General features: G+C 42.0%; 1 protein-coding gene across 1 annotated transcript in view; it reads left to right on the top strand.

Moving 5' to 3' along the window:
• Positions 1-591: 591 nt before the first annotated feature.
• The window catches only part of LOC121008548 (lanosterol synthase-like), a 58,702-nt gene continuing 42,837 nt past the window's right edge, over positions 592-16,456 (top strand). Inside the window, exons 1-11 of the mRNA XM_040441175.1 lie at positions 592-719; positions 1,885-2,044; positions 3,863-4,001; positions 4,086-4,194; positions 7,788-7,909; positions 8,048-8,144; positions 9,470-9,605; positions 9,694-9,802; positions 10,353-10,471; positions 10,674-10,771; positions 15,511-15,538. Coding sequence (XP_040297109.1) covers positions 706-719; positions 1,885-2,044; positions 3,863-4,001; positions 4,086-4,194; positions 7,788-7,909; positions 8,048-8,144; positions 9,470-9,605; positions 9,694-9,802; positions 10,353-10,471; positions 10,674-10,771; positions 15,511-15,538 — 1,131 coding nt within the window. The 5' untranslated portion in view covers positions 592-705. The remainder of the gene's footprint in view (positions 720-1,884; positions 2,045-3,862; positions 4,002-4,085; positions 4,195-7,787; positions 7,910-8,047; positions 8,145-9,469; positions 9,606-9,693; positions 9,803-10,352; positions 10,472-10,673; positions 10,772-15,510; positions 15,539-16,456) is intronic.

Here is a 16,456-nt window from a genome sequence, read left to right as displayed (position 1 = left end):
GTGGCGGCACCAAGTTGCGATGAGACCTCACTCAGTTTGGTTTCAAAACTGAGGTAACTGCATTGATGAATATGACTGTGGAACTACAATCTCCAGCATCTCAGGACTTACAGGGCATGCTGATAAATTCCAAGAGAACCCTTGGGTTCCTGCAGAAATTTCAGAACAGTTGCCCATGGCAACCAATGAGAGTCCACTTTCTGGATGCACTGTGACTAGACTTTCACACTCCAGATGTTGTAAAACTACAATTCCCAGCATGCCTTATTGAGTTCTGAGAAGAGCAGAGGAGGTATGAATGCTGGGAGTTGTAGTTTTACAACTGCTGGACATTGCCTATCTCCTGTGCTTCGGACAAAGGCGTGGGTGATCCGTCTCCTCACAGCCCCGACCTGTCACTCCACTGTGACAGGAGTGGAACGTGCAAGTCTGTGTTTCCCCTCACTCATTGGCGGACCGCTAATAACCACGCCTCCCCGTGCCACAGCGATTGGCTGTTGCTGCCTCTGCTCATGTCAGGCTAGCGAGATGCGGCATCGGGCGGCGCGCTGCCTTCTGGGAAGTGTTGTCCTTTACTGTATCACAGGCTATGCCAGAAGAAAATTCAAGAACTACAATCCCCAGAGGCCTCTGCGTGGTGACTCCGTAATTCTATTTAGTTAGGTATGGAGCGGTAGACAGAGACCGGGGACAGAGAGCGGAGAGATGAGTGAGGGAACGTGAGTATCGTGCAGCTGTATGGGTGATGTTACAGTAATCAACGTGAGCATAGAAATATGGAAGAAAATAGAGTGTAATAAAATTGTGTACAGTGAACTACTGTAATCATGTCCTATGCTGCTGCACAGGACCATCTTTGGGGTCTGCTACACCCAACATACTTGGTGTTTTGCATAGATTTTCTAATTCAGCATTAAACATCAATGGGGGATACATATTGGGAAATTGCTACTTATGGAATTGCACCCAGTGTCTACCTAGTCGTGTGACTGGCAATAAGGCCTCATGCACACGAGACACGACCGTATGTATTTTGCGGTCCGCAAGAAAATGGATCTGCCAAAAATACGGATGACGTCCGTGTGCATTACTTATTTTGCGGAACTGAACAGCTGGCCCCTAATAGAACAGTCCTATCCTTGTCCGTAAGGCTACTTTCACACTTGCGGCAGTGTGATCCGGCAAGCAGTTCCGTCGTCGGAACTGCCTGCCGGATCCGCCGATCTGGATGTGACTGTCGATCTGGATGTGATCCGTCTCTCCGTTTGTCATGCGGACAGATGGATCTGGCTTGTATCTTTTTTCACATTTTTACCGCGCAGACCGGATGGACGGATCCGGCATTCCGGCACTAATACATTCCTATAGGGGAAAATGCCGGATCCGGCATTCAGGCAAGTCTTCAGTTTTTTTTCGCCGGAGATAAAACCGTAGCATGCTACGGTTTTCTCTTTTGCCTGATCAGTCAAAAAGACTGAACTGAAGACATCCTGATGCATCCTGAGCGGATTGCTCTCCATTCAGAATGCATGGGGACATACCTGATCAGTTCTTTTCCGGTATTGAGCCCCTGTGACGGAACTCTATGCCGGAAAAGAAAAACGCTAGTGTGAAAGTACCCTTATGCGGACAATAACAGGACATGTTCTATTTTTTTGCGGAACCGAAATACGGACATACGGAAACGGAATGCACACGGAGTAACTTCCGTTTTTTTTTGCGGACCCATTGAAAGCAATGGTTCCGTATACGGTCTGCAAAAAAAACTCAAACGGACACGGAAAGAAAATAAGTTTGTGTGCATGAGGCCTAAACGTCAGCAGTCTATCTATGTACTAATTGATCATGCTATATACAACGCCTTCTTTCTGTATTTTTCCCCAGGTGTCTACGCAGAAGGGGGGGCCCTTACAAGACCGCCCCAGCCACAGATCTCACACGTTGGCGCCTCACTTGCACAGAGGGCAGGCAAACCTGGCGCTATGTGGAGGGAGAAGATCGTCCACAGACTGCCCTGGAGGCACACTCTCTGGCATTGGATACGGTACCTAAGAGATTCCTGCACCAATTTAGTATTAATGTACACCGCCGTGTCCGTATTGCGTTCCGCAAAATACAGATACCTTCTACATTTTTTTCACTCCTATCACTAGAAATCACTATTCCTGTCCACAATACGGACCAGAATAGGACGTGTACTATAATTTCCTGAACAGATATATAGATGACGTCCGTGCGCTGTCTGTTTTTATTGCGGACCCTTAGAAATGAATGTGGATCGGACGCGGATGTAAAATACGTTTGTGTGCATGAGCCCATACTAAGGATACCGTAAAACCAGTCCAGTTTACAGGTACTCTAAATACCATAGCAGGAAATTGCTTAAATAGCCTTTCCAAGTTCTACATTTATTAATAGAAATAGAAGCGCTCCCTTTGACTGTAGGAAACTGTTTTTTGAGTTACGGTTTTGTTTGTAAAAAAAAAAAAAAAAAAGCATCCAGAAACGGCAGCTTACATGTAATGCCTTAAAGTGCACTTGTCAGCAGGGTCAACCCTGCTAAACCAGACATTCTACGTGCTAGGGTTAATCTGTTTGGTTAAAACAATACCTACCGTAGATGGCAAAAATCTGTTCCACCATTCCAGAGAAAATGGAGTTTAATCACATGTGCCAATTAGGGCATCAGTGCACTGAGGGGTGCAAGGTCCGTCCCTCGGTGCACTGGAGCTCTAATTTGCATCTGGTATAAAACTGTTTTCTCTGGAACGGAGCAACAGATTTTCGGGTATCGTTTTAATCAGCAGGATCAGCCCTACCAGGCTGCATATCTGGTTTAACATGTTTAAGGCCTCTTTCACACTACTGTTTTTTGTTTCCGTTTTGCGGGCCGTTGTTTGCGTTCCGTATATGGTCCGTATACGGAACCATTCATTTCAATGGGTCCGCAAAAAAAAACGAATGTACTCCGTATGCATTCCGTTACCGTATTTCCGTTTTTCCGTTCCGTTAAAAGATAGAACATGTCCTATATTTGGCCGCAAATCACGTTCCGTCGCTCCATTAAAGTCAATGGGTCCGCAAAAAAAACGGAATGCATGCGGAAATGCATCCGTATGTCTTCCGTATCTGTTCCGTTTTTTGCGGAACCATCTATTGAAAATGTTATGCCCAGCCCAATTTATTCTATGTAATTACTGTATACTGTATATGCCATACGGAAAAACGGAACCGAAACGGAAACACAACGGAAAAAAAAAAACGGAACAACGGATCCGTGAAAAACGTACTGCAAAACACTGAAATAGCAATACGGTAGTGTGAAAGAGGCCTTATCCTGCTGAGATGTGCTCTTAAAATAACATCAAAGGAACTCTACAGGGTGACACGGTCTCGTAAGTATTTATTTATTTATTTTTTTACGGGGGTTGCCATTACCTGTGAGATTTACATGTTCTAAGTATTAGGACTCATGCACACGACTGTATGTATTTTGTGATGCGGTTCGGAAAACGTGGATCCGCAAAAAAAAAACTGATGACATCTGTTTTTGCAGATCCATTGTAATAATGGCTGTCCTTGTCCGCAAAATGGACAAGAATAGGACATGTTCTATTTTATTTTTTACGGAACGGACATACGGACACGGAATGCACATGGAGTCATTTCTGTTTTTTTTAAAGCCCCATTGAAATGAATGGTTCTGCATGAGCCCTTAGCCTGTTGAGACCAAATTTCCATTGCATTTATCTACAGGAGCCATTTTTGTATGTCTGTTCATTGGAATGAGGTCTCTAATGTAATGTGATATCTGTAAATGGCTGTAAAATCAGTAACACGCGGCTTCTGCTGTTCTATGCAGAATGATTATTTTAAGGACTTACCAAAGGCGTTTACTGCCCAAGATGGAGCCGAAAATGGACTAACATTTTACTCTGCTTTACAAGCCGAGGATGGCCACTGGGCTGGGGATTATGGCGGGCCACTCTTCTTAATGCCAGGTGAGGCTTTTCATCTCTGCACGACTCCTATGACTCTGTCTGTTGTGGGGGAATAGTTTCTGTAAATTTGTGACACTCTCGTAGGTCTTCTGATTGCATGCCACGTGACTCAGACCCCCCTCCCTGACGCTACCAAGCAGGAGATGATCCGGTACTTGCGATCCGTACAGCTTCCTGATGGCGGATGGGGCCTGTGAGTATATGACGGTTTTAATTGTTTCCGTTTATAAGCACTCAGAGCACATAGCGGTGTGCACTGTGTATGGACATGCTGCGTTCACTGAAGTCTTTGTACAAAGCGTTTAATATATAGATGTGTGTAAAATGGTACACTGCCCCTTTAATGCTTTACTTACTATCTAGGCATATCTAGAGTATTATAGCACTAGTCAAAGGTCAGATGATAGCGCTTTAGTGTATTTTTTCTCTTGACTTTTCAGCTACAATTGATTTTTTTACGTTTTTTTAAACAATATGTGCAAAAACTGTGCACCATGGGTGTAATCTACACTATATTATTGTAATGGGCGTAGTACTTGTATTAAAGGGGTTCTCTGAGATTTTAATATTGAGCAATCAAGTTCTGCCCCCTCTTCAAACAGCCAATTACGGGGGGTGCCAGGAGCTGGACCTCAGCTGATGAGTTGCTTGATGGGGCTGCAGGGCTTGAACAAGTGCTGCGGCCTCTTCGTTTCTTTACTAGGCACAGTGCTATACAATTTGTAGTGGCTGTACCTGGTACTACAGTTCTGTCCTGCTCAAGTGAATGGGACGGAGGAACTTTTATCACCAGCACAGCTGCTACAGAATGTATGGCACTGTGCCTGGTAAAGAAGATGCCCTTGTGGCCCCTTCAATAAGCTGATTGGGGTGCCAGGAGTTAGACCTCCGTAATCTGATATTAATGGCCTATTGGGAAAATCCAAGACAACCTCTTTAACTTTTCAGTACACATGTACAGTGACATGCAAAAGTTTGGGGACCCCAGTCTAAATTACTGTTACTATAAGCAGTTAAGCAAGTTGAAGATGAAATGATCTCCAAAAGGCATGAAGTTAAAGAGGAAACACACTTTTCAACATTTTAAGCAATATCAGTGTATTATTTGGTTTTCTACAATGGAGTACCTTGCAAAAGAATGGAAACCCAATGAGATTTGAGAGCTCGGATAACGTTGACCAAAGTCTCAGACCTTAAATAGCCTGTTAGGGTTAAAGGGAACCTGTCACCGGGATTTTGTGTATAGAGCTGAGGACATGGGTTGCTAGATGGCCGCTAGCACATCCGCAATATCCAGTCCCCATAGCTCTGTGTGCATTTATTGTGTAAAAAAACTGATTTGATACATATGCAAATTAACCTGAGATGAGTCCTGTCCCTGACTCATCTCACATACAGGACTCATCTCAGGTTAATTTGTATATGTATCAAATAGTTTTTTTTACACAATAAAAGCACACAGAGCTATGGGGACCGGATATTGCGGATGTGTTAGCGGCCATCTAGCCACCTATGTCCTCAGCTCTATACACAAAATCCCGGTGACAGGTTCCCTTTAAGGCTTGTTCACAATCATTGTCAGAAAAGGCTAGATGATGCAAATTTCAAAGCTTTATAAATACCCAGACTTATGCCAAAAAACTGCAGCCATGGGTTATTCTAAGTAGCTGCGTAATGCTATGAAAATGATTGAGGAAATCACAAAAATAAAATATATAAAACATCCTGCACGATATGATAATGAATGTTGCGGATGTACTTGGCTGTATTTATACAATCACAGAAAATAATGCACTATAATAATAGATGCAAGCATAACATACGGACTAAGCCCTCACTTTATTGATAAAATCTGAGACACTTGGTCAATACATTTTGATCAAAACACATCTAAGCCCACCTACCAAGCGACAAGGTGGTCTCAGTTAAGGCGGGTCCTACGCTAAACCTGCCTATGCCATTATGCATTTATGTTCAGGAGAGCAGACCCCACACATATAGTGTGTTGCTCCTAGTTACCTCCATGTGCAGCAGCAACCGGTGGGAGGAGGAGCACACACAACTATATGTACTATATGAAAAGGATTGAGGCCCACAAAGCAGGAGAAGGCTAGAAGAAGATAACAAAGCATTTCAGGTTGCCATTTCCTCAGTTAGAAATGTAATTAAGAAATGGCAGTTAGCAGGAACAGTGGAGGTCAAGAGAAGGTCTGGAAGACCAAGGAAAATTTCAGAGCCAGATGCTCATAGGATTGCTAGAAAGGCAAATCAGAACCATCGCTTGACTGAAAAAGGCCTTCAGGAAGATTTAGCAGACTCTGGAGTTGTTGTACATTATTCTACTGTTAAGTGACAGCTGCACAAATATGGCCTTTATAAAAGAGTCATCAGAAGATAACCTCTCCCACATCCTCACCACAAAATTCAGCTTCTAAACAAGCCTAATGCATTTTGGAAACAAGTCCTATGGACTGATGAGGTTAGAATAGTGAGCTAAGGTATGTTTGGAGAAAAATGGGCACAGAATATTATGAAAAGAACACCTCTCCAACCATTAAGCATGGGGGTGGACCAATCATGCTTTGGGGTTGTGTTACAGCCAATGGCACGGGTAATGTTTCACAGGTAGAGAGAAGAGTGGATTAAATGAAATTCCAGGAAATTCTGAATGCAAACATAACACCAACTGTAAAAACATTGAAGTTGAAAATAAGATGGCTTCTATAAAACGATAATGACCCTAAACCACCTTAAAATCCACAATAGTCTACTTCAAAAGGCACAAGCTGAAAGTTTTGCCATGGCCCTCGCAGTCCCCTGATCTGATGTCATTGAAAATCTGTGGATAGACCTCAAAAGAGTCATGCATGCAAGACGGTCTAGGAATCTCACAGAACTGGAAGACTTTTGCAAGGAAGAATGGCTAAAAATCCCTCAAACAAGAATTGAAAGCCTTTTGGCTGACTACAAAAAGTATTAACAAGCTGTGATACTTGCTCAAGAGGGTGCTACTAGGTACTAACTAAATTCTGGAGGCAAACATAACACCAACTGTAAAAACGCTGACATTGAAAAGAGGATGGCTTCTACAAAAGGAAAATTACCCTAAACCACCTCAAAATCCACAATAGTCTACTTCAAAAGGCACAAGCTGAAAGTTTTGCAATGGCCCTCGCAGTCCCCTGATCTGAACGTCTTTGAAAATCTGTGGATAGACCTCAAAAGAGCCATGCATGCAAGACGGCCCAGGAATCTCACAAAACTGGAAGACTTTTTGCAAGGAAGAATGGCTAAAAATCCCTCAAACAAGAATTGAAAGTCTTTTGGCTGACTACAAAAAGCGTTAACAGGCTGTGATACTTGCTCAAGAGGGTGCTACTAGGTACTAACCATGCAGGACGCCCAAAAGGTTTGCTTTTTTGTTAGTTTGAAAATGTAAAAGATGGAAAAAAAATTGTTTTGCCTAAAATACAAAAGGAATGTGTCATCTTTAACTAAGCCTTTTGGAGATCATTTCATCTTCAAGTTGCTTAACTCTTCACAGTAACTTTTGCATGCCACTGTATAGTCTTACACATACCTGCAGTTACTTTTTCTCTAAGAATCCTATGTACAATTCCCTATAAACAGTTGCGAAGCTTTGAAGCTATATTTCGCAGCCCTCTTCCCCACCAGATCTGTGGAGGGAAGCATATTTACCTGCTCCCCACCACTCAGTTCCGGCTAAAAGGATAAAAACTTGATGGTTTCCATGTTTCCCTGTTGTAATTAACTTCATAAATTTAGGCACATTGAAGATAAGAGTACTGTGTTTGGCACGGCTCTCAGTTACACTTCTCTGCGCCTTCTTGGAGTGTCACAGGATGACACCGATATAACCCGGGCTCGCAACAATCTTCACAGTAAAGGTAAGTCCAGACCAGCACATTTGTAGCATGTATGCCGATACATTGTTCTGCCATTCGTTGTCCTCTTAACACTGTTTTCCTGGTTCTCGTGGCCTTTTTGTTCTATATCCTTTCTGATATATCCAACTTTTGTTGCAGGAGGTGCCATTGGTATTCCTTCTTGGGGAAAATTTTGGTTAGCTGTGCTCAATGTGTACAGTTGGGAGGGAATGAACACGCTATTCCCAGAGATGTGGTGAGTTTTTTTATCTTTTGGACAAACTTTATACAACCCCTAATTTAAGGGGGTATTTACATGTCAGACACTGATGGCATATCTCCAGGATATGCCATCAATGTCGGACCTGTCTCCAAACCGGTGTCCCCTAAGTGAAGGAGAGCGCACCGCGCATGTGTTGTTTGCTCTCCATTCACTGCTATGGAAGTTTGTCTGAAGTCAAATGTGAACGCAGGGTAGCTGCACATGCACGGCTGCTCACCCTTCAAATGTCCCCCATATACCCAGGTCCCTCACATTGAATATACTTACCTGGCTCCCCACTTCCTGCGCCGCTGCTGCTTATCCCTGTGCGCGGATGAAAACATCTGGTGTCAGGGGGGGAGCAGCCGATGGCCGATCGTGGGTGACGCTAGGGAGACTCGTCCCCGTCACTGCCTGCCATTGGCTGTTCCCCCCGACACCGAATGTTTTCATCCGCGCACTGGGAGAAGCAGCAGCGGCGGTGTGGGGAGCGAGGAGCCAGGTAAGTATATTCAATGTGAGGGGCCCAGGCAAATGGGGGACATTTTTGGTCTCGGATAACCCCTTTAAGCCTCATTCACACATCAGTGTTTGGTCAGTGATTTTCATTAGTGATTGTGAGCCAAAACCAGGAGTGGAGCCTCCACAGAGATAAGGTATAAGGGAAAGATCTGCACCAGTTCTGTGTTTAGAGCCGCACCTGGTTTTGGTTCACAATCACTGATGGAAATCATTGACGTGTGAATGAGGCATTAAAGAGATATTCCCATCTCTGACATTGATGGCTTATCGCTAGGATATAATCAATGTCAGGAGAGCAGCTATGAATGCGCAGCCACCCTCTGTTCACCTTTATGAGAGTTCTCAGCCAAATACTGGCTCAGCTATTTCTGGCAGTCCCATGGCAGCGTATGGAGAAGTAGCCGTGCATGTGCGGTGCACTCTCCATCACTTCAGCTGCCCCTTTCTGGAGATAGGAGCGGGTGCCAGAGGTAGGAACCACACCGTCCTGATTAGATGGCATATCTTAGCGATATGTCATCAATGTGTGAGGTGGGAATACCCCTTTAAGGGGTTAAGCAACAGTGTTCTGTGTCACATTCAGTAACAGACTGCCTGTAATTTGCTTTACGACTTTTAGGGAAAGTGATATGAATTCTACTTTATTGCATTTCTATATTTTACTTTTCTGGTTCAATGGTTTCTATTTTTGTTTTATAAATGATGTAACAGTAGAACATAGTAAACTATACAATGTACATAATATAATAAAGAAGTATTTTACTTTTCTTCTCTAACCCCCTATTGTTCTTTCTTAGGCTCTTACCCCAGTGGTTTCCCGCTCACCCTAGCACCCTTTGGTGTCACTGCCGACAGGTTTACTTGCCCATGAGCTACTGTTACGCTACACGCTTGAGTGCCCATGAGGATGACTTAATCCGCAGCTTGAGACAAGTAAGGGGCAGGACATGAATTAGTGTTTTTGAGTTTTTACATTTTTTACTGTTTGATGGTCCGTATTTTCACGTTTGCTTTCGCGCAGGAGCTGTACGTGCAGGAATATAGCAGTATCAATTGGCCTGCGCAGAAGAACAATGTTGCCGCCTGTGATCTTTACACACCGCACAGTACACTACTTAACTTCGCTTATGGTGAGAGGCACTGGTTCTGATTAATGGAGCTTTTGCATTTACATAGTTAAAGGAGTTATCCTGTAGGATAAGGGATAATTTACTGGCCGGTGAGACCCCCCCCCCAATGATTCCGAGAATGGGGATCCCATTCCCCTGTCCTGATGGGCAGACTGCACATGCGACCTGCTGCTCCATTCTTTCTCCATATGACTGCTGGAGACAGCCGTATGTAGCTATTATTGGCTATTTCAGGTCCTATACAGAATGAATAGCTGATAATAGCTGTACTCGGCCTACCGCTCTATCAAGACAGGGGAACGGACCCCAGTTCTTGGGTCCCACAGATCACTTAGTTATTCCCTATCCTGTGAATAACCTCAAAACGTGGCACAACCCCTTTAAACTGCTATTTGTGTGGGCCGACTACAGTGATGTTAGCAAATATAAATGTGCCATCATACTCTTTAGTAATAATTCTCTCGTTCTTAAATTAAGTTAATCTGCCTTCTGCATCTTTCGTATTAAATTATCTGTATTTGCATAAGTAATTTTGCCCTTTTCTTTGCAGTCCTTTTGAATCTATACGAGACGTACCACATTTCTTCTCTCCGGAGATATGCAGTACATGAATTGTATGACCACATAACAGCAGATGACCGGTTTACAAAGTGTATCAGCATTGGTCCGGTAAGTGTCATACCACATTCCCGGCCATCAGACATTGAAAATTCGAACGGAGAGCCATGCAAGTGCGACCACCACTGCTACATCGCAGCGGTGGTCATAATACTAGATGAGCTGCAAAGGACGTCAAACCACAAGATAATAACCATTTAAACATAGTACATACTTAAGTCTTTATTTTGAAACAAACCTTTGTATTCAACAGATCTCTAAGGTGATTAATATGGTGGTCCGCTGGCATGTAGATGGACCAGAATCTCCATCATTCCGGGAACATGTAGATCGCATCCCTGATTACCTTTGGTGAGTTGAGGTCTCCATCCAGTGCAGAAATGCAGTTTATACAATTTCTATACCAGTTTACTTATCAGATTTTTTGGATACAGGATACAGCAATTTAAAAGTCCAATACCGTTTATTTTCCATCCATGTTAAACAGTCACAACATAACAAAAGTCCCTGCCAGTCTGGGCACTAACTAAACATATTTTTTTTTAATTAGGGATCGACCTAGATTGATTTTTTTAGAGCCGATAACGATAATCTGTGAACTTTCAGGCCGATAGCCAATAATTTTTACCAATATTTTATTTCTCATAATATATATTATATTAGTTGGTAGTCACTGAGGTGGTGGAAATTTGCATTTGGCATTAGTATATTATAAATGTAAATGATAAATTAATAAAGCCCTTAGTTGGTAGTCAATTTATAATTTACATTTATAATATACTAGTGCCAAATGCCAATTTCCACACCATCCCCCCCTCCTCACTGACTTTATTAACCCCTATCAGACCTCCGATCAGCCCTTTATTAACCCCTATCAGACCTCAGATCAGACCTTTATTAACCCCTATCAGACCTCAGATCAGACCTTTATTAACCCCTATCAGACCTCAGATGAATAAAATAAAAAACTCCTCACCTCTCCTGCGCCACGGCTTCTCTTCATCTCCGGGTCCGGCATCTCGCTCCTCTGTGTTCTCCGGCCCGCGCTGCACTGTCAGCGTGCAGCGTCAGGCCTTAGTGCGCGCACTACATCCTGACTCTGTACGGGGTCAAAACAGTGCAGCGCGGGCCCCATCAAAGAAGACCAGGGAGGGTGAGTATCGGAAGCGCTTGCCGCGCTTTTTCCCCGCTCCTGGCACCCGATACATACTAGTGCGAGCTTCCATAATGGAAGCACTTACTAGTATTCGCTTTATACGCATTATCAGTATATCGGCAAGGTTAGATGCCGATACTTATAATGTACAAAATCCTGAATATCGGCCGATAATATTGGTACTTCTGATAATCGGTCGATCCCTAGTTTTTATCATCCCATGCTTTCAGCATAACACAGGTGATTAGACTTTACACAGCAAACAGGTAATGCAGCTTCCAGACTTCTGACACAGCATTTCAACCCTGTATTTATCCCCACAGTAATGAGCCCAGCAGCTACACCAGGGTTTGCCTAAAGCTTGGGAAAAGTGTTGTACTGGAGTGGGGAGGGAATGGCATGTCCCACTACCAATGCCTACATGTCAATCCATAAAAATCCAGGCCAATAAAACACTTTAAAGCAAGGTGCCTCAGCAAACTAGACTTTGCTGAAACCACCCAGCTTTCCCCATTTCTTTTAACTCAACCATCTGAGCATTGTGGTTGAGAAATACACCCCCTCCAGTACTTTAACAGCCACCATGTTACAAAGTGTTAAAGTGTACCACCAATTGTCCACTTGTAAGCTCAGCTTGTTAATCTAGAAATAAAATGTGAGGGCTCTATGCTACTTATTCACTTTATTCACTAATGTGGTGCATTAATATGGGGCATAAGTGAATACAAATTAGTGTAGTACTTTACTTTCTCCCTGCTAATGTTAGTCACAGTTGCTGATAGAAGGAGATAAGGAGACAGCTACATTTAATTAGATCTTACTCAAACAGGGAATTGTGGACTGTTTTTATGTCTCTAGAGGTAACTTGTTAGCCAATATATTTAATGTGAGCTAGCATCATTCTAGAAACAGTAAAGGTGGCCATTGAAGAAGGTTGATGGTTGAACAACCCTTAAATGAGTGATTGTCCGAAGAATCAATTGCTTTACTCTCCGGCGCATGCCCAATGGTGTGCATGAACATTCATGAGAAGAGCACTCTGGTGCATGTGCTGTGAACCCTGGGCAAGTACAACCACATTCAATGGACATACACAGGAGAGTACAGCAACTGAGCCTTCTCGGGATCTAATGAGACTTGGGGATGACGTTACCTGCCTGAGAGAGCCTGAGTCAAACTGCGGGGGGAAGGAGGGGAAACCTTGACTCAGAGGAGTACCGGCCTCCTTGACTTGAACAGACTCATTTGCCTACAACAGGAATATATTAAAATTGGATTTTCAGTGCATTTACTAGAAAACTGCATTAAGAACTACTTCCAGAGCTTCATAAGGGCAGGAATGAGGTACTGAGGATAGTTTAAACTGCATTTTCAAGGTGACAGGTTCCCTTTAAAATTTAAAACAAAAACATTATCTAATCACCTGTTTCTCCTGCGCAGTTCAGTGCGGCGCAGGTCTGTTCTCAAACAGTTGCAGTGATTCACCTGGATACGGCACTTGACCTCTGCATCCAAACACTGTCCTCAGCAGAAGAACGTGTCTGGATTCTGCATTTCTGAGGATAGTGATTGGCTGCAGTGGTCATGTGCTGTATCAAGGGACATCATTGCTGCTGTTTGAGAAGAACAGCACAGTGGAAGGAGTACCAGACTAGAAACGCCTTAGTATCTAATATATATACAGTGTGTATATATATATATATATATATATATATATACATATACCATATTTTTCGCCCTATAAGACGCACTGGCCCATAGGTTTTAGAGGAGGACAATAAAAAAAAGATTTTTCATTAGACCTCAGATCAGGCCAGCAATCAGACCCCCAATGTTAATCATCAGACCTCAGCGGACAACCCCAATCAGACCCCAAATGTTAATAAGACGCTAAATCAGACCTCAGATCAGACCCCCAATGTTAATAAGACCCCAGTAAGACCTCAGATGAGACACCCATGCCTCAGATCAGACCCCCATGCCTCAGATCATCCCCTTATGCCATTTATCAGCCCCCATTATGAGCTCCTCACCTCCAGTGCGCTCTGTCTTCTTCATGCTACGGCAGTGCTGCGACCTGACGCGCACAGCGTGAGGTCACAGATCGCCCTCACACTGTGTGCAGCCACAGCCGACAGCTGAGGACCAGGAAGCGGTGAGTACAGAGGCTTCACCACTTTCCGGTACTAATGAGCGCACTCATTAGTGTTCACCCCATAAAACGCAGGCACATTTTTCTTCCACTTTTGCTTATGGGGCGAAAAATACGGTATATATATATATATATATATATATTGTCAGGTATATAAAGCAAATGCTTTATATATATATATATATATGTATATATATATATATATATATATATATATATATATAAATTAACGGATCAAAAAAAAAATTGTGCAAATGATTTTGATCCGCAAGGTGGACATATATACACCTCCAAGAGTTCGATCGAGAACCTAATTATTTTGTGCAATCAGTAAAACAGGGTACAAGCATCTATGCAAAAATATAAATGGTTTATTATACAATAGTTTAGAATACAATCAAAAATGAATCAACGTAAATTTCAATAATATACAATGATATGCAGTACCCAGAATTCTCCACTATATGGTGCCAACAAAACACTACTCAACCAACACAAGAATATTATGCAATACAGCTTTAAAATTGTGAGAGATATAAAATCAATGGATTATGCGCAAAAACTCAATCAAGAAAATGACAGATACGAGCCCTTGCTCTGCCCAAAATGATGACCAATCTCAGATAATGGTAGTATTGCAACAAAACATAAATTATCGGCTTGATATCAAACTAGGGAATAAAAAGATTCCCAACAGAGAGTTTCTCCAATATTATCCCCTTTATTCAGTTATATGCATCGTAACTGAAAATCAGCGAAAAATATTGATATAGCAACTAACGTTACATGTCCGCAAATGAGCGGGTATCTGGCTAAGTATTAAGCCAATTAATTTATATCAATACTACATATAAATAAAAATATACATTACCTGATGTGCAGAGTCTTGGGGCAGTCAGCTCTCAAGAGTTTTTCTGAAAATCCATATCTTTCTCCAGAGATCTCCTTTTCTTTCTTTGTTTTTTATCTTTCTGCCCTCTTTTTTTTCTTTTTGGAATCTGGTTTCTTAACCCAAAACTTATCAGATGAACACACCTTCCTAGTTTGGAACTTTCCAATCATTGTTGGATGGGGTGTGCATTGATAAGAAATGTGACATCATAACACTAACCAGAATGCACTTTTGCTACTGGTGTAGTATTAACTGCTCATATCTAGGTGGCACTGTTGTATAAGCTAGGAGTATCATGCCATTAAGGGTTAACTTATACATGCCTGATATTTTCAATACTACACACCTCTGACATCTGGAGGCCTTGTCTTAGCGCCAAGGGACAAACTTTGATACATAAATGTATACTTTGAGGAACATCTAGACAATTCTCACACTGTGGAATTCATGTTCAGATAAAAAAACAATGAAGCCTCTAAATCTGCAGGTGTCGTGTATCTTCCAACTGTCTAAATGTATAATAGATTGTTACAATAACACTAGCTCTTTGATCGGCGCAGTAATATTCCCATGGACTTACTTCAGCCTACATGAAAATCCATACAAAATAATGAATATAAATCAACATTGCTCTTAAAGGCAATGAATACCCATTATAATTAAAATAAGTAAATAGAACTGTTTACACAACAATATATATAACATTTTTTTAATTTTTTTTAATAAAGATGTAGGAGTTGTCTGAGATTATTATTTTGGACAACCTCATTAATGTTAAGATATAAGAATTGACTTTTATATTTGCATTCATATTTTTTTACATTGCCCCTTGTAACCTAAACTTAGATTCTTTATACATGCTTATTTTTTACACGTTTATCTTCTTGCAGGCTGGGCTTGGATGGGATGAAAATGCAGGTAAATATGGCTTTATTGTATTGTTTTATTCAGGGATACTTACGTCCTGCACTCTGTACATACCTAGTGTACGGCTGATTGAACCCTGAAATGTCTCTATAGGATGGTGTAGGTTGGCCCCTGACTTTAGATCTGAGTTGTAACTGTATTGCGGTACACTGTGGTTATTTCACATGCACCATGGCACAGAACACTGCTTTGCTACTGTATATTACACTTTGGAGTCATGATGGCTCCAGAAGCAGTCAGGTTGGCTACGTAGGTAGAGCCTTTAGAGACATGCAATAGCTTGCTTTTCTTGGGATCTGTGAGTTGAGACTCTTCAACTTGCTAAAGCAAAGTGACTCCCAGCACTCCTTTCTGAGAGGAGCATCCCTTTGTCTTTTATCTTGGAGATCATAGAATTATCAAGCTATGTCAGAAGATTAGAAACAAATGGTATGAGACTGGCACTCAATTATGTGGGTCATATAGATTGTGGCAACTTATTACAGCAATTAATCACACTTAAAAAGGGTATACAATAAAATACAATCCCATATTAAAATAGTAATAAAATCAAAATAGTGTAAAATGGATCCGCAGGGTAAAAACACACTGGAAACACTAGGTCAAGGTATGTACTATATGTCCTTCAATTAATTGAGGTTAAAATTCCGGGTCCGGCACTGTTTTTTGAAAAGACAGTTACTTCCTTAGTAGTCACAATATTCTCTCAGAAGTATTCCCTTATTTGGGGGCAATAAAAACAGTAATAGAGTCCGAAAGACGGTGCCTTGGATTTTATTACTATTTTAATATGGGATTGTATTTTATTGTATACCCTTTTTAAGTGTGATTAATTGCTGTAATAAATTGCCACAATCGATATGACCCACATAATTGAGTGCCAGTCTCATACCATTTGTTTCTAATCAT

This window comes from Bufo bufo, chromosome 7 (genome assembly GCF_905171765.1).
Source record: "Bufo bufo chromosome 7, aBufBuf1.1, whole genome shotgun sequence".
Taxonomy (NCBI): Eukaryota; Metazoa; Chordata; class Amphibia; order Anura; family Bufonidae; genus Bufo; species Bufo bufo.
Note: the sequence above shows the minus strand (reverse complement) of the source record. Positions and strands in the feature narration are given on the sequence as shown.